At 37.0% G+C, this 27,273-nt stretch overlaps 1 protein-coding gene across 3 annotated transcripts in view; it reads left to right on the forward strand.

Moving 5' to 3' along the window:
• PPP2R5C (protein phosphatase 2 regulatory subunit B'gamma) overlaps positions 1-27,273 on the forward strand; it is a 79,103-nt gene that overhangs the window by 19,874 nt on the left and 31,956 nt on the right. Inside the window, exon 2 of one of the 3 annotated variants that reach the window (XM_042047005.1) lies at positions 9,276-9,399. The exons of 1 other annotated variant lie outside the window; for it this stretch is intronic. In XM_042047005.1, the coding sequence (XP_041902939.1) occupies positions 9,306-9,399 (94 nt within the window). In that variant the 5' untranslated portion in view covers positions 9,276-9,305. Of the gene's footprint in view, positions 1-9,106; positions 9,400-27,273 lie in introns of those variants that run through there. One more of the 3 variants, XM_042047004.1, reaches the window with a different exon arrangement.

Here is a 27,273-nt window from a genome sequence, read left to right on the forward strand (position 1 = left end):
TCTAAGAATAGAGCCGAATGTAGAAAAGAGAAGTCTCTGATGTAATTTGTTTGTGGAACATCAAGATCTGCGTATTAGCAAAGCTGCAAGCTAGTGAAGCTCCCTGCAGCACAGCGCAGTGCAGCCTGATTTAGTTGGGTAGAACAGGTAGCTTGTCTGCCCACAGATAACCCATAAGTGTCTCTGGAGAAGTGCCTTCAGAGCAGTGTCAAACATATTGAAAAGATCTTACCTATTTTCACCAAAAAAAGAAAAATTCTGTGCCAACAAATTTGTGCTGTGTTGATTTCTGCTTATGCAGTTCCCCTTGTTAGCTAACATTGGTAGTACAGGTACTTAAGTTACAGAAAATTGATTTTTGCTCTAAGTTGTTTATTGGGAAAAAATTACTTACTGGACTTAAAGGTGTGTTTTATTTTATTGGGGTTTGAAAGCTTGCAGGTTAGTGCTTTGGTTGTATCAAATATAAATGGCAAAGGATGCTTCAGCCTTCAGAAACTTACCAGTTTCTACATTTTTGGTTTCCTAAGAAAGCAGTTTGTAATTTAGGATATGTTAAAACTAGTATATTAAATATAAAATATTACAATTCTATAAATTGTGAAAATTGTTTAAAATTTAAAAAATATGTTCTGTATGAAATAAACCACTTAAGTGTTCAGTATTATTATGTAAATATACTTAAAATGTAGCATATCCAAGCTTGTGCATACCTGACCACTGACACACTGGAGGAGTTTGTGTTCTTCACAGCTACTCACTTCAGCTTTATGCGAGAAGCTTGAATTCATTGTTACACTATGAGTAATTTTTTCATGGTAAATGAGATTTTTAACTGTGCAAACAGGTGAATGTACTTGTATTCAGACGTTATTTTGCAAGAATGTGCTGATTTTAGTAAACAGTAAATATAATAAACTAAAATAAGAGATAACTTTGTACAAAGTGGTGAGATTTTTAAGGATGTGGTCTGGATCTTTACAATATGTAAGAAAATGCCGCAATGAGAATTTTTAAAAATAGTATTTAGACACCCTAACTAGGATGAGATGTTTTATGCACTGTCAAATACAGTTGTGTCACAAATCTAACTTTAACCTTCAAGTAATACTCATTAAAAAAATGTTCTCTGTCAGTTCTAGAATAACAAATTTGAAAAAAATAAGTCAGTACTACTTAATATTCTGAAATGTTGCAAATTTCCCAATGAACATATGTTACTCATGCATTTGTAAATTTGGGCATGATTCAAAAATATGCTTTTTTGTAGCATTTCTGTATATAGTTTTTAAAAGCTGGGTAAAATCCTTTTATAGCCATATAAAGGCCTCTTGGATGAAGTGTCGTGATTTAGTTTGTGGGTTTGGGATTGGATTTTTTTGCTGGTTTTATTTGGGGTTTTGGGCTTTTTTTCAGATAAAAGTGAACATTGTTTGATATGATCTTAAAGATAGAGATTGGACATCAGCTTTTATTTTCAAATACAGTTCTGAATTTATTTTAAAAGTTACTATTTACCTTTTGGAGTTGGACTTTTGGGCTCAAAAATGTGGATACAATATTCTTACAAAGGTTTTTATCAAGGTAGGGAGAAATGAGCTATATTGACAGCTGTGGACATACGTACTGACTTTTAGTGCTGAGAAGTATAGAATTGGTTTCTTAATATAGAATATCTGCATGTGATAGGATTAAACAGATTCTGATATTTTGTTGTTGAAGATCTTGCCACACATTTTGATCAGTCCTGGTTTTGATCTTCTGGTGATGTCAGTTTCTGCTTTAGCATGGTTTCAACATTAGAGGTACTATTAGTCATATCTATTTGAAAAACCCAAAAACAACCAAAAAAACCCCACCCAATAAAAGTGAGGGGGTGGAAAAGAAATTAACATGACAGGTCATTTTTCTGAGCACATTTCATGCAGAGAGCATGGGTCTTGTTTTATTCAAGTAGAGACTTCTGAGCTCTGCCAAATTCTGACTCTGTTCTGTGTAAAAGAACATCAGGGTGGTGTCTCAGCTTGTCTGCCTCTGATACAGGACTCTGATAGGGAGGCAAGCATTATTAAATCTTTCCTAATGTTTTTAAGTTGTAAATGGCTGCCTAGGAGATAGCTCTGTTTTCATTGTCTGTACAGTATTAAAGTCTGATGAATCAAAATTGCAGAAGAGGTGATTCTAGTTTGAGTCTGATAACTAAAAAAACAAATTTACCAAATTTTGATTGGTAAAACTGTTGAAACCATGAGAAAGGAGGAAAAAGTGAGAATTTCTCAAGAGGTCAGAAATGTAAACTTATTGTGTGTTTTTCTCAACTGCAGAGTACAGATAAGTAAGCAAAACTGATAGCAAGTAAATGAGAAAGCAAGTCAAGTTTTGTTCCTGGTACAGCAGAGAAATTCCACCGTGTATGTTGATAATTTCTGCAAACTCTTACTGGAATACTTAAGTTTAAACTTAAACAGTGTCTGTTACCTGTTCGTTTAAAACTAGCATCTACTTTTCTTATACAAAAGAGACTGACTGGACATGTGCAATGTAATTGAATTTATGAGAATCGTGGTGCTAATGGACTGCTTTGAGGTTTGCAGGAGCATTTTTCTTACAAGCTGCTGAAATTTGAGATCTCAGTGTTTAAGATCACTTTCATTGCAGAAACCTACTCCTGCCACTTGTAATTTATGTAGAGAACAAATACGCAGTACTTTGGCCTTTCCAGTGTAATTGCACTTCTTATGTGCATGCATGGCAATTAAGGAATTGTGTCCGGCTGCAAGGTGGTAGCATCTCTTGTTTAGCTAAAAGTATGTTATGCAAAGTACGATGATAGATTAAACAAGATAATGCTGCTATAAAATATAATTTACCCTAATACATAATTCATTTAAAAGACAAAACACTGAGACAAAACAAATCTCATGTAAAACATCAATGAATGCAGTTTTGTGAAATAGATCGTTCTCTTCTCCCTTGTATGTGATCTACAGTGGAGTGAGTATGCTAAATGCTGTCCTTCTGGTCCTGTGTTCATGCTTTTATAGGTTTTTTTGACATCCCAGTGTTGTATTTAATTTATTGAAACAAAAAGTCCATCATGGAAAATACTACAGAAGCTTATTCTTTCCTATATCAGTATGGTTGTGTCAGTGAATGTATATATTGTATTATGTGAAGGAACTGTGGAGGCTCTTTGTCCTGTTACTTTAGCAACTTGTCCTTGAACTTTGATCTTAAAAAGCATTATCAGTATTGCGTAAACAGACTTTCCTGTACCGATTTTTTTCTTTTAAATGTTTAAAATAATTACTAACATGTGTGTGCTAAGCATATACATTTCTTAAACCCAAAACTAGCAATTGTTTGGTGTTCATCCGGGAAAATATGATCTATCAAATGAGTAAATATTTCAATGTTAATGGTTATAAAATAACTAATATTAAACTCTTTAGAAATTATCCAGTCTGTATTGCTATGTAGCATTTTAAAGATTAAGAAACATGATAGCCAGTGAATGAAGAACTACCAAAAAAAAAAAGGCAGTAGAGAAAAATACTTGCTTGAGTGTGTGAATTTTTTTCCTTCAGCTAGTTTTACATTAAATCATAGGCTTGGATTAATGAGCCATTTTTCATTTCAACTGCCCTATCAAACACCTACTCATTAGTCAGCAGCTGAAAGTGTTAGAAGAATGCACTACATCTGTCACTGGCAGCATTTCCTACCAAACTTGTTTCCACTAAAGCTTGGATAGAATCCATGAAAATAGGATTTAAAATGTGGTATTATCTTATTTTCTAGATTCTAACCTGTCTCTGAATTCAGTTTAGATCTCTCTTAAAATGTCTTTTATTATGCTTTCATTTACAAAAGGAACATTTCGTTCCATTGCATAGATCCTCATTATAATCAGATCTATACATTTTTGCTGCTGCACTGAACTTCTTTCTTCTTAAGACCTCAACAGATCAAACATTGAATTTACACACATAAATATCAATCAGTGTTTGTTGGATAACTAGCATGGTCTCAAATTTTTACTCTTAAATGTAATTTTTACACTTTGTTTCTTTAAAGTGGTTTGTGTGGCCTGTGTAATAGGGCCACAGACAGCACTGAGTTTGGTGTTATTTTGGTGGATTTTGCATAGAGCTTGATTAAAAGTGTGCCAGTGTTTGAAATGAGTTTCTGCAATCTGGCCTAGGAGTTAGGTTTTGGTACCAGATGCTAATTTTAAAATAGATTTCTTTTAAGGTAATGATTTTGTGTTGTACAGCTTTCTGAGCTCAACCAATATCTACTGGTTTTTCTCCCTACCCCCATTTACAAAACTACTTAAGTATACAAGATTGGTTGAAGGAAAACTTGGCACTGTTGAACCTGTGTGCTACAGTGACCATGCAAATATTAGGAAATCCAGATAGAGACAGGAAATCCAGTCAGAAGCAGATGTTTACCAATTTCTCTTTTAACTGATTTTTGCTGTACTAGAAGGAGTAAATATTATCAATTTTTCAATGAGGAATTGTCTTTTGCCATGCTTCAGTCTTGGGAATTTTTTAAGGAAGCTGCATGGATAGTTCATGTCCCTTTCATTTATCCAGGTAAGGATTTTTTTCTTATCTCTGTGTTTCTCTTGATAGCTAGGTATTAGCATGGTGTTCACAGCCTCTGTTTCCTTGAAGAGTTTCCTCTTGGCTGTCCTTTGGAATTGAGTCAGAACCTAGTAGGAGAAGCCCATATCCTTCCTACTGCTATGGTTTCTCCTCCAGAATGTGTAGTATCCAGTACCTTTCCTTCTCTAAAACAAAGTTACTGTCTTTGAGTAACTCATTGTTCAAGATTGTGATGAGACCCACATTTTCTTTGACATCATTTATGAGAACAGTATGTTTTGTGTAGGCTGTAATTGGAGTGGGGAAAAGTAAACTACATTGCTCCTACCAGAAAAAACAAGTCATGTTTATTCCTGTCCCTTTTTTGGGTGTCTGTCTGGTGGGCCAGGTAATGGAATCAACATGGCTCAAACTCACCCTTTTCTCATTTTAACTCTGCTCAGTTTCCTAACCTGGTTCAGCCATGGAGCTGCACAAACCCGTGTACAGCAGTTTCAGACAGTTGGGCACCTGTGCCTCAGAAGAGAGGGGTTTGCAGCAGTAGCTCCTATAGGTTTAGCTCAGCTTACCTGCCACGGAACACAGTCTAGGTTAGCAGAAAACTAACCTGACAATAAAGTGGCTTTCTGTCGCTTAGGGGACTACACCAACTCAGCTGTGGGTCTCGTGACCACTGAAGCAGATGAGAGCAAAATATTTTCAAATGTAAAGCAGAGAGGAGTGCAGGAAGGGGCCTGAAGCAGTCTGCAACAAGGCTGTCTTAGGTTGATGAAGAATAGCAATTTCAGCAGTTGTGGAATTATGCCTTTAGTAACCTTAGAGCTCAGACTAAATACACTCTCTTCCTCTCTCAATCAAAAAATGAAAACTCATATAGTCTGAGAGGTAACCAACCCAAGTGTCTTCATGTCAATAGAAGTTTGTGCAATTTTAATTATCTTATGTTGTTGATTCTGTCACTATCAGTTAGAATAGTAGGTGGTGTAGAACGGAAATAAAGGCAACCTTTGGGCAGGTGAATTTGCTGTGTGTGTTGGAGGGGGGTGAGAAAGCGGGGTGTGTGGTTGTTTTTAAAATCAACAACCCAAATTGAATGTTTGTTTTTGAAAAAGTGGTACATCGCCTCCAAATGTAGAGAGTATTCATCAGCTATAGTGCTGGATCCTAACTAAATGACCTTTAAGGTCACTTCCAACCAAAACCCTTCTATAATTCTAGAAAGTTACACAGTTATATCCTGAGAACTTTATAGGATTTTTCCTTCATTCCCATCATTGGAAAGTTAGAACTGATGAGCAGGGTTCAGAGGAAACCTGTAATAGCTACAGTTTCACTATGCTGTCAATATGGTTTTTTATTCATTTAATTCTAAAAATGGATAGCTTAAGTTAATACTGTTTTTCATTTTCTTGCAACAGAAATGTCTTCATAAATTTGTTAAAGTAAGCTCTTCTTCCTCCCATTATTATTATTCATTAGCTCTGTTCCACTTGCACTAATATTCTTTCCCTTCCATTAAGAAGTCAATTCCTAACTCAATTTTCTTTGCAATTTTTTCCCAAATGAAGTTGCTCAAAATAATTCAACTTAAGTAAATATTTTCCTTCAGTGACAAATCAAATATTTTAAGACTGAAACAAAGGGAGGGTATACAAACCTCCTGAGTAGAATGTACTCTCAATCTCTCTGTACAATGGTGAGAAGACAGCAGATGTTAAAAAGCAGAAGGTCTTACGAAGATCAAAGTACTTCAGCTCCACTAGTGCCCTGTCAGAATTACATCAGAAGTACACTGAATAATGGCTGTTTTAACCAGTTTCTCAGTGGTTTACTAAGTACTGGACTCAGACCTAACAGAGTCCAGCAAAGAGGAAGAAATGAGAACAGGGTATGTGTTTTCTGCAAGAGAAAACTTACTGAATGTGGCCGAGTGTTCTGCCAATAGAACTGCTAGCACTGTGAATGTCACATTTACTCTCTCTAATGAAGAGCTTTCTAGGGGGCTTGACTCTTAAAGCATTACCTAAAATTTGCTAATGAACCTTCAACTATGAAAGCCATGCGAATGTATAAATTGGGAAATGGCACTGTAACTAAAGTAATGTTCCCTTTTTGGTCTGTTGTTAAATTGTGTCCCTGGGGACCAGCAGCCTTCCTGGCCATTTAATCTTTGCAAGGAGTTCCAGAGAGAAAGAAGCAGCAGCTGACCATTAAAGAAAGCAAAGACATGAGTAGAAAGGAGGAGTGATAGAGCAACTGTTCTTAAATGTATGGTTACCAGATAAATTGGAATTTTAAAGCTAATTTTTGATGCTTCATACTGTGGTTTACTACTATAAAATAATCTAATTCTGCTTTAAGATGGGAAAAAACCCCAGAATTTTCTACGAGATCCTGCATGTGAAAATATTTTTTTAAATTACCCAAGTTGTTTAGTTTTTTCCTTCATACATCAAAATCTTGTAGAAAACCTTGTTTGAGGTCAGTCTTGGTTTTATTTTTCAGTCTAGGTTTTTTTAAAGGCATATCTCTATGGTAGCTTTTTGTTTTATAAGGCTGAAACTCACATTGAACTTGGTGATTTTAAAAGTCTCTTCCAACCTTGACGATTCTGTGATTGTAAGGTATACTCAAGGGATAGATAAAAAACAAAGCTTTTGAGGATACACCTTCCCTGGTTTTGCCTAGATTGTAAAGACAAAGGATTTGAATCTCTGTAGTCTTAAAGAAAAGGTTTAAAAAGTTCATGTGGTTCATTTTGATGTTGTCAAAAGCAGGATCAACTACATTTATGTCACACATTATGTTTGGTGATTTTTCAAACTACTAGAAAGCTTTCAGTCTTTTATTTTGTTTCAGTGTACTTATTGTGAGAGGATTTCATTTTAATTTCTAGCCTATTCTTCCTTGAGGTAGGATGCATTTACTTTTTGTAGTGAATGTAGAATAATTAATTCCTTCCACCTCCATAATTATTCTTTAAAGTACTTGGATATTCTCAGTCAAGTCCCTTCTATTTATAAAACAAACACACCAACAACAAACAATCCACACCACATCAAACAGAGGAGCTTTATTTTTTTTTTTTAACCAAGTAATATTTTACAGATTTGTTGTCTTTGGGCTTTCTCATCATGTTTACATCCAGGATGTACTACTTTAAATTTGGCCTTGTCAGCAATCACTAAGTCCAATTGATTCTTATGGATGATATTCTTCTTTTTTATATCCCAGTTAGTCATTTCCCTTCAGGAATTGAATAATATTCATTACAGCACTAACTCACATTTGACAGTGTATTATTGTAGTGTGATGTAATTTTTCTAACCAGGTACACATATGCCCTATAATTTGTTTTTACTTCAAATTTTCATCAGCAAATTACCTAATGGAAAAGTCTCTTCTGATGTGCACTTTTTTTTTCCTTTTCTTTTTTCTTTTCTTTTTTTCTTTTTTGAGTAGATATAAGTTAGGACAGTATCATGGATTAAGTAATCTACATACTTATTTGCACTATATGGGACATACAGTATTTGGGGAGAACGACAGATGTGGAGAGTAACAAGTAACTGTGCCAATTTCTCTGAACATCACTCCAAGCAGACAAAATGGTCTTTCAAATAGCTCATTGTAAAAATAAGTGTGCAAGTCTCACATGATGAAAAAAAGGGTGCTCACAGGTATTTTTGTAAATACGTTAAATAATCAAACTAGTAAGTTCAGAAATTGTTACACTGTACTTTTTTTATTATACTTCTGAGATTATGCAGCAAAACTCTTTCCGTATGCCTATATATTGCTTCTTAGTCCTTTACTTTTCAGTAATAGTTTAAAAAGTTTTTTATAATTACTGATCTTTTTAGAAAGGAAAACCAGTATTTTGCAAAATCCAAATTTAGCAACATTAACCTAAACTGAAGGCCGATCCATTTCTAGATTAAAAGAAGTATTCTGGTCCATTTCTAGATTGAAAGAAATATTCAGCATGAAACATGAGGTTTTCATCTCCTGCTTGTCATATGTATGTATATTTATTCATAATGTACATACTAGCAACCAGTGATAAAGCAGTTCATGGAATGCTTGTGAGGTTTTATATTTCTAAATCACCAATAATATTCCAAGGACCTGTATCTTATTGTGAACTACCTACCTTTTGCTATGGCCCTTGGAAGCTAAAGTTGTAAATGTTGCCCTCGATGCTGTGTTTTTCCACCGTTAAATTGAACATTGGTTTGGTGATCCTGGGAAACCTTACTGAAGGAAAGGCTAAGGAAAGAGGAAAAATAAAAATACATGCGTTCTTTCTAGCAGGTGCTGCTGAATATTATTGAGGGGGCGGGGGTACAACAGCAGCAGTGAGATCATCCTGGTAATAATAAGAAACCCAAACCCAAAAGCAGCAGACCCGTCATCTCCGCAGCCGCTCCGCCCCTGCCGCGGGCGGCGCGGGGCCGGGGCCGGTGCGGGCGCGGGGGGAGCCCCGCACCGGCCGCGCTCATTCGCGGCCTCCTCGGTGTCATTTGAAGTTGCTGCCGTCGGCCAATAGGGCTCCTCCCGCCCGCTGACATCACTCTCCAGCCAGTTCCCTCCAGCTGCAGAACGCTTCAGTTTCTGTCTTTCTTTAAACTAAAATGGAGGCTGGTTTCTTGCCTTAAGGAATACAGTGCCGTGCCTGCTGGAGCCTAGATGTTGACATGTAACAGAGCTGGCAGCAGGATGGTGGTTGACGCAGCCAATTCCAATGGGCCGTTCCAGCCCGTGGCCCTTTTGCATATTAGAGGTGAGTTATTGTGCGTGTGAGAGTGAATCGAGACCCTCTGACGAACGAATAAATGGCTATTGTGGAGCTCGGAGAAGGGGAGCAGGAAGTCCTTTGTAGCTCAGTCCCTCACGGTTTGTTACAGCTGCAATAAAACCAGGGGAGAGCAAAACCCATTTTCTATTAAATGTGTTTGGGGAAGATTTAAGAATTCGTGGAGGCATTGCATACATAGTTAAAAGCAGGTTTTACAGCTTTCTGCCGTAACTCTCCCATCCCCCTTCCAAGCTGTGCTGATGTCAAAGGATGTGAAGTCACTACCCCAGAAAGGTACTGAGGGGGGAGGGAAGAGCCAAGTTATCCCTATACCGTTTCTGTAGAATAAGGTCAAACCTTTAGTGTGCTTCAAAGCCTTCTTTTGTTTGAATTGTTCAGACAGAGCTCCCTTAAAGTGCACTGCAGCTTGTAAAAGAATTGGAAGTGTTGTCGGAGAGGAAGGGGGGGAAGAGATGTGACACTTACTGTGAAAATATCCTTTATGTATTTAGAAGGCATTTCCTAGAAGAGATGCGGTTTGGCTTTAACAAGGAAGTTTTTATGTGCCTACTGTGTTGTGTGGTTCTGAATGTTCAGTTTCTTCACATAATACATTCTTTTGGGTTTATAGAATGAGTGCATTGCAAATTACATTTTATATAATTTGAAAATACATGTTGGTATGACACTTCTTTATAATATTGAGTGTGTATCTCTTGTTCTGTATTTTTTTACTTAGTAAAATTTTGCATTGTGATGATGGTTTTTTGTGTATTTTTTTAGCTGGCTCTTAACCAACCAGTGCCTTTTTTTTTTTAATATCTTCCATAGGGTGGTTCTGGTTTAGAACTTTATGAAGGCAGAACATGTATTAGCTGGGATGAGCACACCTTGAGCAATGGTATTTGTATGCAAGAAACATAGCTAATACCGTTCTTAATTACCTTTGCATCTCAGCTTTCACTGGCATAGGCTAGATGTTAGTACTGGAAAGATTTTTTTTTTTTTTTTTTTTTTAATTAATACTCCATACATTGAAAAAATTTTGCTTTGAAAGTTTATAAAACCCCAACTGTTCAGAAGTCTGTTCCTTTAAGTAGGAGCATGGGTGTTCAGGTATTTAAAAATTATGAATTCTCTTTACCTTTTAAAAGAGCCATATCCTTCTCTGTCTGAAGTGGCAACGGATCAATTCTAGAAAACTAGTTTTGATCTGTGACTGGGAAGAAATGCAATAAAATTCCTTTGATTTCAAATAAGGGGACTATGCTTGTTGTCAAGGGAATATAAATGGAACTGCCTGACCTGTGGACAAGCCTTTGCTTTTCACTCTGCACAAATCATCTTAATTTTCAGTTAGATGCTGCCTTTTGGAAGAGGAAAAGCACAATCTTTTAAAGGTGCAAGTTAGGAAAACAAACCAAGATTGGAGTCAGAATGATGAAATATTGCAATGATTGTCCTTAATCCTTTGTCTCAATATGATAACAAGGTTCTTGTCATTGAACTTCCTATCCTGCCTTTGCTCCAATGAAATACATAGTAGTGGAAACAATGAATTTTGAGAAACTGTTCTGAAATTTACTTTCCCAAGACCTACATTTTTGGTGCACTGAATAATACAGTAGTAAATAAGAGGTTAAAGGGTTTTGTGGTTTAAGGCTTTTTTTGGGTGGTATAGGTTTTTTTCTGTTTCATTGGTTTCAGTTTTTTAATGGCTTATGAGAGAAGACTTTCTTTTAAGCAATTAAAGAATAACTGGGTGATTGTTTGTTTTTCATTTTTCAGGTGGCAGGAAATAAAATGGGTCTCTGGTATTATAGCCCAGAGGAGTTTTTTGACATTGGGAGAGCAAAGCATCTCTTCCATACATACATACATGTGCGCAGAAGTTCCTGTGGGTTTTTTGTGGGTACCTCACGTCGCCAGCTGCGCTGGTGCTACCAGTACTGATCCTTCCAAAATGAAGCCTATCAGAACAATACATACAAAATTAATGGCAGTAAAAATTAACTGGTAGTTCTGAAGGCTACTGACGTGTTATTACTGTTTGTCCCAATGCATGCTGCTTTTACAGTTGTCCTTTTGCATCGTCTTTTGTAATATAGGATTAAATTTCTAGTAGAAGTGCTCCTCTTGGTAACTGTAAGAGCTAAAACTTCAAGGTCAAGGAGGGGGGTAGGGCCATAAGCCCCTTGGGTGTTTGTCATAGATACAGTTTGTTGAAATAGAAGAACTATTTCTTAAGCACCAGTTTCATAAAATCTTTAAAATTTTGAGATGATGTAGCTACCATATTTGAACTCAGTCCTGGTTCTAAAAAACTATGTGAAACCTTGCATCTTTGAAAACAAAAATTGCAATCTTACTTTCAAAGTAAATTCCAAAGCAATTTCTGTACCTGTAATGTTTGCAGAATGTAATGTTTCAGAATAAAAAGGAAATTCTCAGCTAGCTCTGATATCATGCCAGATCAGAACCTTTCTCCTGTGCATCCTGAACTGTAGGCAGCTTTGTTGTCTGGGTTGCTTACAGCTTTGCTGAAACAACACAATTGGAAAAACAGATGCAGGTGTTTTTTAAAAACTATGTTAAAGTCTTGTGAATAGGAAATAAGAATGTTAGAATTTTACTGATTGCCATTGCTGACATTGGTATCTGCAACATCACCAAAAGAAGGAATAGTAGGTACTTGTGGGATAGGAGATGTCACGGCCACAAACATCGCATCCTCCAGCAGTTCATGTGGCTGCCGGTGCTCAGTCATCTTGAGTATGGTGCAGCCATGTAATCCTGACTTAGGCTGCTGTGGAAACAGCTGTGAGTCTTGTTGGGGTTCCCCTTTGATTAAGGAGCTGTCTTTAAGCTCAGGCCCATGGCCTTGGTTGTTGCCTCAGCTGGGTTGCAGCCATATGGTTGTCCTGTCATACGCCTCACTGATCTGGATCCCGGTGTGTTGGCTACCCAGCTTGGTGTGTCCCTCTTCACTGTGCACTTGACCCTGCTTGGTGTCAGTATAGCTGCTCTCCTTCCTTCCTTCAGGTACTGCAAGACTATGCCCTTTGTCACAACTGTAGACTGTTGGCAATTGTTCCAGAGCAATGTGTAGAAATCAGAAATGGAGAATGTGACTTTTGACCCATTGGTGGAAAATAACAAGCACCAAAAGAGCCTAATCCACACTAAATGCAAGTGGTGTGGCACCATTGATGTATATTGGTTGCTTGTGCTGAAAACACTGGCTCAGTGATTGGCCTGCTGGGGTCGTGAGTCTTTGGTTGCTCCATCTGCAGCAGGCTTTTGTGGGGGTCCAAGTTATGCTACTGCTGCACTGGTCTTTCTAGAGTACAAAGGTAGCTGAATGTTAGCATTGAGTTGATTGCCACTGATTATCATCATAAACTGAAAACTTAGTTGTATTGGAAAGATATAAAGCTTCCAGGAAAATTACAGTTTCGGTTCAAGCAGCTGTTACAGCCATGGAATAACCACTGTGGTTTGTGATCTTGGATAAAGACCTGACCTTGTGAAACAAATGTAGCTAAAGGAACTCACCTGCATGGAGAGCTCCTTTAGGATCTTTATACATCGACAGGGCACTAACTATCAAGATGACATTAAGACAGCACAGAGGGTTAATAGGCATTATGCATTTAGCATTTTTACAGCAAGGAGGGAAGCAAAGTTTTCAGGATGCGTCCCTCCTTATGGAGCCCTTCTGGAAGCTGAACCCCTAGGGTGGTGGAAGTGCAATCAAGGCCCTGACAGGAGGAACCACATAAACAAGGTGAGGCTTGGGGAAAGGAAACATTTTGATTTCCATCTCAGCACTTCAAGCAGAGGAAGTAGCTGTAAAAGCAGCATGGACTAGGACAAACAGTAAACATTTGTCACTAGACTTCAGAGTTACCAGTTCATATTTACTGTTGAGTGTTGTCCTGCTCAAAACCATAACTGTAGGACAGAGTGCAGTAACAGGTAGAAAATAATAGTAATTAATTCTGTAGGCAGAATATGAATGTTCAGGGAGGAGCAGACGTTTTTCATTAGGAATACAGTTCAGTGTTGATAAGAAAAATCTCTTAATACTGTTTTATCAGAGCGTAGAAGTAGCCCAGATGCCAATGTTTTCATGAACTCAAGACAAATATTTGAACAAAAGACATATAAAACTGTGTCCTGATCTGCAATGGCAGAATTAGCAGAATGTAAAGGTTACTTTAATGGCTTAGTTGCTGACTGGCTGGAACTGGTAATGTCTGTTCATGCTTTTCAAAAATTATTTTCAAGATGTTTTGCAAGACGTACTGAAAGTTGTGTGGGAAGAAGGGTGAGAACACCCTGATAGTTTGTTAACTCAAACTGATGCTTCCTGTAGGCCATAACATTTCAAATATCTCATTGTCCATCCTTCTCCTCTGCCTTCCAGAGCAGCAAATGTTTTTTGACAGATTTGACTTGTCATTTTTTAAGTTACTTTAGATTTTGTGGGAGATGCTTTGGCTTTTTTTCAAAGATGATGTGATGTTAACTTTGTACCTTTTTTTCTGTGTTCCTTGTATATATTCATCTTGAGTGAGGGATCACGGAAGGTAGTTCAGATTCCATCTTTACGTAGTGTTCTCCAGGGCAAAAAATGTCAGTGGTAGTGTTGTTGTGATGTAAAATCTGAGTATTTCGGTAGAAATTTGCATGTTCCTCAAAGTGATGAAAGATTGTTGCTTTTTCTTAAAGGAAAAAGTCTTTCATTTTAGAAAGAATCCATCGTGTGTTTCTTTGTCTTGAAAAATAATTGACCTGAAGATACTTCTGTCTAACCACACTTGCTAAAAACTGTTGCTAGACTGTTGCTTCGCAGGAATTGTATCTGAGCTAAAACAAGATTAAAAAATTACCCATTTTTAATTAAAGGGGAGCAAAGCCCAAAGCTCACACTTCAGAAGTAGTACAGACCAAACTCAGCATGAAGAACAGTAACCATTTACCTCATGATGTACAAAGGAGGCTGAAAGAACTGGATTTGTTTGGCCTGAAGGAAGGAAGGTTAAGGGGAGATTTGATCTTTGACTAACTGATGGGAGGGTGTAGAGCACAGAGCCAGGCTCTTCTCAGACATCCACACTAAATGAATGAGAAGTAAGCAATATGAGTTTGCAAACACTGGAGATTGCAATTGTACACAAGGTGAAAATATTTTCACCATAACATTGGTTAAAAGCTGGAACAAGATTCCAGAAGGGGCTGTGAAATCTCTGTGCTTGGAGGTAGTTCGACTGGACAATGCTGAGAGCAGCTGGGTTTATGTAGTGGGGGATTAGACTAGCAGAAATGACTGTCCCTTTTGGTGAAGATTATTCTATGGTTCTGTCATTCTTTGGTGCTTGTGGGACCAAAAAATGACTGGCCTTGCTGTGACTTAAAATATCAAAATATCAATTTTAAAGTACTTTTTAAGTTCAAAGAGCAATAATCTTGCTGTAAGCTCTCTCTTTTCCCGTTGTCTTTTCTCTGTAGTTACTAAGGCAGACTTTCATGTGTTTGGTGCTAGCATGCCTATTAGTAGTACTTTTACCTCCGTTAATTCTCAGGTTTTGGTGTTAATGGTGTTTTAAATTATTCTTACCATGTTTTAGCAAACTGTTAAAGATGAATGACTGGAACTGCATGCAGTATTAAAAATACTGGCATGCTAAAAGGATGTTTTGTTCATTTCTAAATCTTCAGTTAGGAGCTCAGCAGCAGTCCATAACTCTTCTGAGTAAGCTAGAATTAATAAATGTATGCAGGCAGCTATTTCACCCACATTTCTTTACATTTATCAGCTTTTGGAAAGATCTAATAGATTGAATTAATTTGCTCAGTATCGTGAGGTTTTTCTCTAGATTTTTTTTAACAAGTTTGAACTGACAGTGAGTACAGCTTTTAACAAACTGTGTGACCTTGCTATTCATCTTCTGTGGTGTTTATGAAAATGTTGAACGGCGTCATTTCTAACACATCCGTACAACATTTGTAGTAATCTTCCTGCATTATAACAACATTCTGTTAAAAATATAAAAGTCCCAGGATAATTGGCACTTACCAACTTTCTAATACTTTCCAAGTATTTGATACATTTCAAGCATAATTTCCTTTACCTATGCTGAGTTTGCCATTTTGGGGGTAGGGTATTAATATTTTATTATACTCTGAAACTGGCCTATGCTGGTTGTAAAAGCATACCTAAAAATCTCAACGTTACCTTTCATGATACTGGTTTTTTCCTCTTAGCATATTCTGCAGCAGAAAATGAATCTGGTTTATTCCTTTTGTATTTTCTGTGTAACTGCAATACTCACCTGCACATGCATCTTGCACCTTCCACATAAGTAGGTATTTTTAGGATGATGAACTTACTTGGTCTGGGGATGTATGTTTATTTAAATCTTAATTTTCTTTATTTTTTTAGCTTAGTTAAATTCAGTTAACATTTAAGGTACAGTCGCTCTTTGTTGAGAGAAGTGAGCAAAGTCTTCCTGGGAGGAAAGGTACATAGAGGAGACATCTTCATTTTCTTCAGAGATGCTTCCGCAGTAGTGATGAATTGTGTTAATTCTCTTTGAGTGGATTTAAATTTTAAAATGGAAGGCTTGTTTGTACCTTTGTGGAAGTATTTCTATGCAAAAGACCTTCAAAACTTTTTTTAGCCCTGCCAATCCAATAAATGGGGTTTCCCATGGTCAGCACACATGTTCTATCCTGCTTTGTGTGTCATAGTTGTTGTCAGGTTTGCGTCTAATAGCTCATATAACTTGGATAAACCTCAGTTGAGATTTAAAGGAGATGAAAATGCTTGTTCTTCCCTTTTCTCCCCCATTAGCCAATTATAATTTGGTAACCTGAAGGGATGAGAACAGGTATCAACCTTGTGTTTGGGCTGTTACCTGCCTACCAAGCTACCTGGACTCCATTGGTACATGGCTTGACTCCTGGAGTTAATAGTCATCCATCTTGCCAAAAGTTTCCAATTTCTCATAGAAAATTCTCAGCCACTGCTGCTCCTTAACATTGCTTAATGACTTGTACACTTAATTGTTAGCTTTGAAACCCATCCACTGTTTCTTTCAAAAGTGTTGCCTCGAAAAGGAGAAAGCAAGGCCATCTTCCTCAAGGACAAGCAGCAGTTCTATTCTTAATGAACCTAGGCTTCTTGTATATATGAAATTATGAAAAGTTTTTTATCTGTTAGTATAAGATAATCACCTGAATTATCAAAGGACTGATATTGGTACAAATGGTTCTGTTATTGTATTACTTCTTGTACTGTTTTGCTAGATCTTTTGGAAGGACATTCAGACATTGCCAGACATAGACTGATGGGGTTTTAATGTATCTACCAAAGAAACTCATGGGGGAGTGTTTTTAATACTTGACCAAGAACAGATTTAAAGGAGGTTGCTTAATTATTATTCCTGCTGCCTTTAACATGGTGACATGCTTATTAACTTTTCACCATGCATCACTTTCTATCAGAGTGTATTTTACCTTGCTGCTGCTTTTACTCTTTGTTCTTTGTCGCTCCTTTCTTGACTTCGTTGGGTTGTATAGACCCCTTGCCCATATGAAGAGTGCATGTATAGGTTCTTCTGCTGGAAAAATGAGGATGTTAAGTGTTAACACTACATGTAAAATACCTAAGGGCATGACTGTAAAATGTCTCTAGAGGGGACTTTTTGTTGAGCTAAAAATACCAGGAAATTATAGGAAGGTAGTCAGCTGGAATTTTTACATTACATTTACTGACTCATGGAGTAATGTGCATGCCCTTTCAAGGAAGCAAGAATGTATGCCCTCAAATTTTTATTCATACTTTTGTAATGGTTGCTGTGAAATACATTTTAAGGTTAAAGTTAAGTATCGTCTGTTTCTGTGGAAAACTTCTTTTTCCATTTCTGTTTGAAGCTCCTAATAATTAATTGAGACTTCTGTAAAATCAGCTAATTCATTGAACTGATGCCTTGAAGTGGCTACCTGAAAACAGAGGCTATACAAGATTAAGAGAATAAAAGCAGGTATTTATTTGAAGGGCCTTCAAAGGTACACCTTGGGCAGTCAAAAGCCTCCACCCAAGATGGATGCTGAGTCACGGGTTTTTCACACTTTTGTAAGTTTGGTCCATTTGCATATCAGGGTTAATTCTCCAAACCTAAGGCATCACTGTGTGCTATCAAATACTGTTAGCTGCTGAAACTGCAATGTAAACCACACAGATTAAGTGAGCACCAGCAATATTTAATAGATACGGGATTATTTGCATCATATGCAGACAGGATGTTCATCTGGGGGAGGTGGCTTTTATGCTCTAACCTTCATGCTGAAGGTGGACAGCTCATTATCAGTGAAAGCAGAGTCTCAGCAGCCTCACGAAGCCGGTGCCTGCCCTCTGTGTGCACCATCCTGTCTCAAGTGATAAAACTGAGATAAATGCCATGTTGGGTGCGTGATGTTTTCAAGCCACATCCGCACATCCTCTAATCAATTCCACTTAATGCACATCAAATCATGTGGTACCATTTCTGCTATAACTTGCCAATTAAGCTTTCTTTTATAAAAGTATCGTTAAACTTCAGGGTGCGGTCTGAGTCTGGGTTGTTATCAGTAGTGGAAGTGACAGTTTCTGTCAATTTTCATAATTGCTCTTGTTACTAAGAGTGATATGAATTTTATGAAGTAAATATTTTCTTTGTAAGTTACACAAAGAAAAAATTATACATTAATGTAAAATTTAAAAACTAATTTTAAAATTGTTCATTTGTGACTTTTCTAGTTGTTTTTAGAAATCTATTCATTTGAAGCACTTTTTCATTTTAGGGATTTTTATGGATGGTTTTTAGTTTGCATTTTGGATTAAAGCTACCAGCTGTGTGGCTTCACACAGCCTCTAGAACCAAATTCTGTTACTGCTTTTATATTTAAAGTGAATGGATAACAATGTCAGTGGTGTTTCAAAGGTATCCTGTGTTCATTCAAGTCATGTTGGAAAGAAAACTTGAATAAAATTATCAAAGCCTGCAAAAAAAAAATGTGGTGTCTGTTCGTTGGGTGCAGTAAGTTTTTCTTCAAAAAAGTTTTCCAAACAAACTAGTCTTAACACTAGAATCTTTCTTCTGACCTATTCCCAGAATATTTTTGTATCTTTTGCTCTTATTACATCTAATCTTCTATATAAACTGTCTTAAAATCCAAAAATTGATGCACAGGGTTTTTTTGAGGACTGTCTTAAAGTTAATTGCATGCTATAAAAACCGAGTTGTTCTTGTTCCAGTACAAAATTAAGATTTTATTGGCTTTTGAATTGGAATATAACACATCCTCTCAAAGGCAAAATTTTGAGTGTAGATATTTTACTGCATAACTTTTCTCTCTTCATATTATTGGAAACTCAGTAATCATTAATGTATCTTAAAGAATAAAGCATTCTAAAGTTTGTAGCTAAATGGAAGAAATTAGAACAAGTTGCTTTCATTGCACGTTAAATCTTCTGTTTAAAAGGGAAAATGTAAATAAAATAGAGTATTTGGGGAAATGTGCTGGGAGTGTGATGTCTTAACATGTCCAGGACTTCCGGACATGTAGCAGGGAGTCAGTCTTGGATTCATAGCTAATACAGCCAATCAGTTTGTTTGTGCCCTGTAAATTTACAGATTTCTTGAAGGCTCCAATTTAAATGTATTCCATACTGCAGTTCATTCTTTCTGCTGTGTGAGAGGGGTGGAAATCTAGTGGAAATTATCAGCAGAATGTCAGCTTTTCTGGCAGCTGAGCAATATTAGGGACACTGCTGCTAATAGGTACATTTTCAGTTCTTCCTGAATTCCTTTGTGAGACTGAAGATTAGTTTGACCAGAGGCTGAAGACATCTGCTGAAGCAAATATGTCTTGTTTTCAGACAAATATGAGGAAAATAATGTTGGATTGTGCAGGAATAATTTTTGGGTTAAATGGGAAATTATTCCACGCTTAATTCTTGACAAGTGCGCAGGTATATAGCATCTTTAACCTTCTTAAATGTTGAAAGCATGTATTTTAGCAGATTTTTACATGGGCATAATTAGCTTTCTACTTTGAGTCAAAACTTCCTAACAGGGAACTACTCATAATTGATCTTAGCATTTGACATGGCCAGCATTGACATCTAAGCAAGTTACTGACGTAGTTCTAAATATATTTCTTTATTTTCTTACCAAATCATTGTTGCTATGCTGCTTGATCATTTCTTTTACCTGTATCACCTCACACAAGGCAGCTAAGTTTCACAGGGTGTGGGACTAAGAGAGGGTTGTTTATGCCAAAAATTGAGGAAAACTATGCACTGAATTGAAAGATAGGGGTTTTTACAGTGGATTTAAAAAAAAAATAACCAAACCAACAAAACCAACACCAACAAAACCCCAAACAATCAAAGAAGAAAACAAGCCAACCAAACAAAAACCCTACCACAGCACCCCCAAAAAAACCAAATGCATACCAAAAAAACCTGTACTAAAGATAAACTTGTAGTCTATTGAAGTCTATTAAGAAATTGATCTCAAGAAAACCACAAAAGCCCTGTTGATTTCTGGTTTAAACACTCTTGCATATCATTACAAAATAATGTGTGACAATTTGGGATGATTTTAAATGTTGGTCAGCCATTCAGGACCTTAGTTTGCATCTCAAGCTCAGTGTGACCTGTGCTGTTTAAGCTCTTTCTATGAAAAAAGACTTACCCTTCCTATTTCTAATTTTAAATAGATTGGAGAATTTAGAAAACTAAGTCAGGGTTGTCATCAAGGAAGGTTTATGGAAGATTTTGTTAATTTCAAATAAATGTTTGTTTCAGACAAGCAAGGAAGTGCTTATAACTTAACTAAAGTTCCTGCATGAGGGCTGGGCATTTGCTTTAGGTTAGAGTGTGAAACATACCAGTTTAATCACAGGAAAGCCAAGGGGGGGGCCCCCGCGGCTTCCTGCTTCGTAATTTATTGTGTCGTCTATCTCTAAGCCTACACATGACCCAGCTTGTGATACCTGTTAATGATTCTTCCAAGTGTCGTCATGAAGTTCGCCTATTTTGTCATTCAGAAGCATCCAACAGAAAGCAAGCAGTAGCTCCCAGGGTTAGCGAATGTGTACAGGGAGTGAGGAGAGGTGGAGGCAGACTAACAGGCTCTGGAGAAGGAACCAAGTTATTTTACATTTTGCCAGTTGAGTGTTCTTTGAATTGTATTTATCATGGATGTGTGACAGGTACTGTTGATTGACAGGTTACTCAGATTCAGAGCAGTATCTGACTAGAATTAGGGGGTTGGTGTGTGGAGTTCGGGTGTGTTTAAGGAAACAGCCCATTTGCTTATAGCAGATGGTTAGACTTGATAAGCTGATACTTATTTCATCCAAGCATCCAAAGTGGCAGAGTTTATTCAGTCGTTCATGTGTTTCTTCAGTTTACTTAATACAAATCTTCTTCTGAGTTACACCATGCACTTCAGTTATGATACAGAACATAATTCTGGTCTAGCCTCATGAGAGTAGTGCTTCATTTTCTCAGAGGCTGTGACATATATTTAAAACCGATTTTAAAGTTTTCAAACACATTTGAAGATGTAGGATAATTTGGTTTGTACTACTCCATGAGAATGGATTCAAACACACTCTAGTGGCTATGGAATTGAGGGGTTTTCTCCTAGTGTTTTGTATATAAAAGTTAGATTTGCTGTCATATTAATTGTATGTGTGCCAGAAAGCTTTACTGAGAGTTGTCTGGTTTCTCTCTTTCCCTGTTAGGACACTTTTTTTCTTCCATTGTCTATTTGATTAACCTCCTTGCCATTTTTCTCCCTAATTTTCAGGTAGAATTTCCATTTCATTAGTTCAAGCCCATTTCGGCTTGTTTCACATGTCATTTCCTGTATAAGCATTCCTGTTTTCCTCTTTATGCTACATTGCTTTTGAAATATTTATGGAGTTATCACTTTCACTTTTCACTTTGTTTTTAAACGTTTTAATATAGTGTAAAAATCTTTAGGAGGATATTTGTAATCATAGTTTAGAGAAATATTTTTAAAATTTCACATGGCTTCTAATAAAACAGTTGACTTCTGATAAAACTCTTTGTAAAGCAAGAGCTTAGTTCAGCATGGCATTGGTCTGCTTTTGAAAAATCATTAGCTAATTTGGTGTGTATATTATTCACTGTTGATCTACTCTTATCATCATTAGACTTATGATATACACCTGGAAAAAAGTAATTTCAGTGTCTCAGGTTGTTTAATATGCAAAAATTATGCCATATAGTTTAAAATTACAGCAGACATTTTTTCCTATTTCATTATCAATCATTCCTTAAAATCTCCCATCTTAAATCTTTGACAGTTAAATGCATTACTTAGTTCCTCTATCCTCAAAACCGCAGTGTAATCTCACAGTTAGGAGATAGCTGCCACCAGATCTGGATTCTCCAAGGACTGGAGCTTTCAGAGGGGATTAGTGTTGTAAAGCACCTGCTTTGAGCTTCATTATGGGACTGACAAAACATGTGTTTCCCATTCCTTTCAGGCTTTTTTAAGCTGGGGGGTTCTTGAGGTGTTGTCTTTTTTTTTTTCTTTTTTTTTTTCTCTCTCTTTTTTCCAGTTGCTATTTAATTAGTCTGGTAATAACTCATTTGATTCTAACAGCCCTTCTCTTTTTCATTACACAGAAAAATATATTACATTAAAAGCCTCATAATCAAATGAAAAGTCACTCTTAAATAATAATTTAGACAAGAGATTTCTTCATGTGGAAACCAAAAATGTTAAATGCTATGTACCTTAATGAATTGCATCATGTTGCTCTTGCCTTGCCCCCCAATATCATAGAATTATTTCATTAAATGGTTTGGATTGGAAGGGACCTTAAAGAACATCCAGTTCCAACCCCCCTCCCATGGGCTGGGACACCTTCCACCAGAACAGGTTGCTCAGAACCCCATCTAACCTGGCCTTGAACACTTCCAGGGATGGGCATGCACAGCTTCTCAGCCCAGCCTGTTCCAGTGCCTCACCACCCTTGCAGTAAAGAATTTCTTCCTAATATCTGGACTAAACCTGCCCTCTGTCAGTTTAAAGCCATTACCCCTTGTCCTGTCACTCCACTCCCTTGTCAAAAGTCCCTCTCTAGCTCCCTTGTAGCCCCTTTACATACTGGAAGGTGCTATAAGGTCTCCGTCTCCCCAGACTCTTCTTATATCCAGAAGAACCCCAGCTCCCACATCCTGTCTTCACAAATGAGGTGCTCCAGCCCTCGGAGCATCTTCATCACCCTTTTCTGGACTCACTCCAGCAGGTCCCTGTCCTTCCTGTGTCAGGGACCCTGGAGCTGGGCACATGATTAAGGCTATTTTCATACACAAGCTGTCATAGGTGAAATAACTTTTTTATTGTAAGTGAAGTTACAGCTTCATCTAGGCTGAAGATTGGCATAGAAACAGTGTCAGTGCTGTTGCTTTATTAATTTAAAGCTCGAATGTGTATGACTACACAGAACTTGTTTGATGGTAAGAAGACATCTTTAAATAAGATGGAGTACCTCAATGTCCAAGAAATTGAACTACTTGAAAATTAAATAAAAAGCAGCTTGCTTTTGGATTTTAGGTAGAAAATGTGCCACATATTTATAAAGTATTGTTTTTAAACCTTATTTTCTGTCAGTATTTAGGGAAGTAGTTACTATATTTTGTGTATCTATCACATTTTGGGTGTCAGCTTTTCAGGTGAAAATGTGAAACAGTGGCAGATAAGAACAGTGTAATTTCTCCAAATACAGGGAGATGAAAGGCAGGGTTTTTTCCAGTTACAAATTTCTGTTATCTGAAGAACAGCCAAAAGGTATTTCTGGCAGCAGTTTAGTTCCTTGGGTGCAGAGGAGTTGACATTAGCAGCTGTAATTGCAGCCGGTTCTCATTCTCCTGTCTCTGGAGTACCTGCACAGGTACTGAACATCATGGGGCTGCATCAGGGCAGCTGATGCAGATGAAGGATGCACTTTGGAAGTTTTGGTTCACTGTCTTAATTACTTCCTGAGACTGGAAACTTCGCTTGTGCACCCACCTACTCTTCTCAGCTCACCTTCTAACTGGCCTTGAACAAAATAACTTTACTATGATAATAACTGGTTGGAATACTTAAGTGTTTTCTTGTAATCCTTATGGAAGCTCTAAGTACCTGTAAAATATTTTTAATTACTGATCAGGAGTTGTTTGGGAGTCATGAGCTTGTTGTAGATGAGACAAAGTACTCTTCAGTGTCCTGTTTCTGATCAGAAATGTGTTAAGTGTTTCAAAAAAAAAAAAAAAAGCAGGTTTACAGGTCTCCTACATGGTAATTGGAGAAAGACCTTAAACTTAAAGCTCAATTCTTTTAGAGTAGCCTGTATTCTTTACGACACTTTACAACACTGACATGTACATCCCTTTATCTTCAATAGTGAGATAAGGAACAGAAGTTCGTTCCTGTTCTGTGCCACTTAAAATGTTTATATGCGGTGCTCTCTTGAGCTTAGTACTAGCACTCTGTTTTTCCGTGAGTGTTCCTGTGGCTTTGGACACTGTGGTAATTTTTCTTCTTTTAAGCATTTCTTTTGGTGAAGAAATGTTTCTGCAGGGTCAGTAAATAAAACAATATAAACAGCAGTATTTTCTATGTATTTGTTAGTCCAGTGTATCCATACAACATCTTGCCTGCTTTGAGTTATCTGGAGCCAAACTCCCACTACTAGAGTTGCTACTTATAGTATAAAATGCATTGTGTGTAATTATAGTACTTTCGTGTATTCCTTGTGGGTTTTTTAATATGCTGCTAGAAGTAATAGCTTTAATTAAATTTGTTCATGCATGAGTTGGAAGTTTTCTTCCATGTGCCACCCACTTATTTCCAATATCATGTGTTAGGATACAATTCTGTTAATGGGAGACTGTCACCTTTAATTAGTGTTAATTATTGTCATCATGATTTCAATAAAATCACTGAAAACTATAAAGTTTGTCACATAATAGAAATGCAATAAAAATCATTCCAGAATAGTGTTTCTTGCTTTGAATTAGGATGGTAATTAAACTGTTTCAAAATAAGGTAAATATTTTAAATGGAATTTTATCAAATGTTCGTTCAGCTTTTATAATATTTTTTCTGGTTTTTTTCTGATTCTTCTCATTTTTAAGGACTTGATCACTAGTTTTGGAAGAAGTGCTAGTTCTGGTAAACCCATGTTTTGACAGATGATGTTCTTTCCATTCCGTGTAGCTCCTCTGCCTTCGTGTCTGGCAATTTCCATTTCTCTTACTCAAGGCACTGAACTCTATTCTTTAAAAAAATGCTGCCATGGTATTGTCAGCTGAAATGTTTTAAGAGAACATTGCAAGATACTTGACTCCCCGTGTTGAAGTCCAACTATACAGGGCATATTACAAAGCTTGACTAAAGCTTTAATGCTGCTTTTTTTGCCAATGAACATCAAAATTGAAATGCACTATACTTCTGACCAGCAGAAGGGACCACGTGACCAATAAATTTAGGGATATCTTCTGGATAGTACACTGCTTGACAGTTAAGTGTTGTTTTTCCAAATAGTTAACAATTCTAGTCCTTCATTAGGGTTGCAGACACATTTCATGAGATGTATTGTCTGCTTGCAAGCAGGAGTCGTCCTACGTGCTTGGGCTTTTGCTCTATACCAGTGTATTAAAGAAGCAGTTACTTTCAGCAATGGTTTATGGGGTTTTTTTCTGTGACCTTGTTTTTGCACATGCTCCTTCTCTTTTGTGTGATGATACTCTTTGGCTTAAACTTGTGTGTGTGTTTCTGTATGAAAAAAATCTAGCTGCCCATCTGAAATGAGAGGAGTTTTATTTACTGTGTGCACATAGTCCTGACTGGTAGCTGTGGATATCTGACAGTTGTAGAGAAAAAAGAGCTACTTTTCTTTCAATGAAATAGGGAGCTGTCAGCCAACCAAATCTGGTACCTCTGCTAAGCTTTTATATGCAGGTAAAAAAGTATTCGCACAACTGAGATTAATTTTGTCTTGTGAATGTATTTTTTGCAAGTTGTCAACCATGTCTCTTGTTTTCTGCTTTCAAAATGATGGAACATAGTGAGTTTTATTGGCCACAAATTGTGTTTTGTGATAGGAATTGCATCAGCTCTTCTCTGTGTCAGGACATGACCTAAAACTTGAAATTATACCTTTATTTCGGTTCCAATCTGTACTAGAAATCAGCTGTTTTATGTGAAAGCTCTGGGTCACCCACTTTCCCTGACTTGCCTTTTGTCCTCCATTCAGGAACTATTACATTATACTGTTGTCACAGAAAAATGGGCTTCAATGAAAAAGGTAGGGAATGGATCTATCATCAGTGCCCAGTTATGTCACAATTACAACATAAACATAAAAATATAATTTTTAGATTTGAAGGAACATAAAAAATATAATTGAGAAAACAGTAAGATCTCTACAGTCCTACAAGGCAAAAATATTTGTGCGTCATATAATACTGAACATAAGCTCAGGCACTGAAAACATGAACTTCAGTGCTCTCTGGTTTATTTTTAGTCTCGCTAATTTTCTTTAAAACCAGAAAAAAATTGTTTTAATATGAAGACAGGGAACATCTTGATTTGTTAGAATATTAGCAGTGTTTTAGTTCTTTAGCTAGTCTGTACATTACAAAAGAAAAGGTGGAGGTGGTAGCTGCTGGGTGCAAACCGATGCCACATCCTGGCTGAGAATCACATGAGGTCTAGGACAGCTACCAGTGTGAGGTCTGTTTGCAGTGAACTCACACAATAGGAGTTGCTGAAGACATGCCTGAAGCTTCCAAGGAATCTGTTTCCATACAGAGTTCAGTGTTGGAATTCCAGCTTTTCCGGCTAATTTTTTGTGTTCTGCTAAGGCACTTGGTAGCTGAGTACCTGATCTTTACCTTGCTGTTTCAAACTGAAATATGGACTGAAAGTGCTGCCTTTCAGAGTGAGATACTGGTCTAGTTAATCTGATAATAAAAGCACAGCTAGTATCAGTTGTAAAGTGGAAAGTAACTTATACTCATCAGTATATAGACAAGTCTGGCAAGGCCACAGACTAAGATTATGTTGAAAATTTTAAGCAGAATAGCTATTTCTGTATTGATACTGTTAAACAGAAGGGGCAGAACTTGGATATCTCTAGGTTGTGTAACTTGATCCAACAGTTATCCTGTGATTGTAAGCAAAAAAACTCTGAAAAACCCAATCAAGACAAAAAGCTGATCTCTCTGGCCCAGAGACTTACCTTGTTCTCATAATACCTACCATCTTTTGATACTTTTTCCAGTGTATATTTCTCCCTTACAAAAGGGACAGTAGGATAAATGATGCAGGCTTAGGCATAAAACACGCCGTAACAAATTTCTGTAAAGCTGTGTCGGGAACTGATGGACATTCAATCCAAATATAAGACTGACCTTCTTTGGGATTATGAAAAAATGTTCTTCTGTTCCAGTGGAAGACCAGAAATAGTACTCACTTAAGGTATGAGTACTGATAGGGATAAGTGTTTGGAGTGAATAAGAAGTCTGAAGATTATTCTACTGCTACTGTTTAGACGCAAGTCCTGTGAACATTATGTAAATAGTTGGCACCAGTTGGGGGAAGGAAGCAGAATATATGGGGATTTGGTTTGGTTGGATTTGGAGTGATGGTGTTTGGGGTTTTTTTTAAAAAACATTGCTCAGTGAATAGCTCTAAGTATCAGTTCTGGTGTAATTTTAAGGAGTAGCTTCTGAATAATTATAACCTTCCCACAGTCACTGGGGAATGGAGCACC

This window comes from Corvus kubaryi, unplaced genomic scaffold, assembly GCF_017639235.1.
Source record: "Corvus kubaryi isolate FWS band 111438036 unplaced genomic scaffold, C.kubaryi_AGA036_p1.0 66, whole genome shotgun sequence".
In the NCBI taxonomy this organism is placed as follows: Eukaryota; Metazoa; Chordata; class Aves; order Passeriformes; family Corvidae; genus Corvus; species Corvus kubaryi.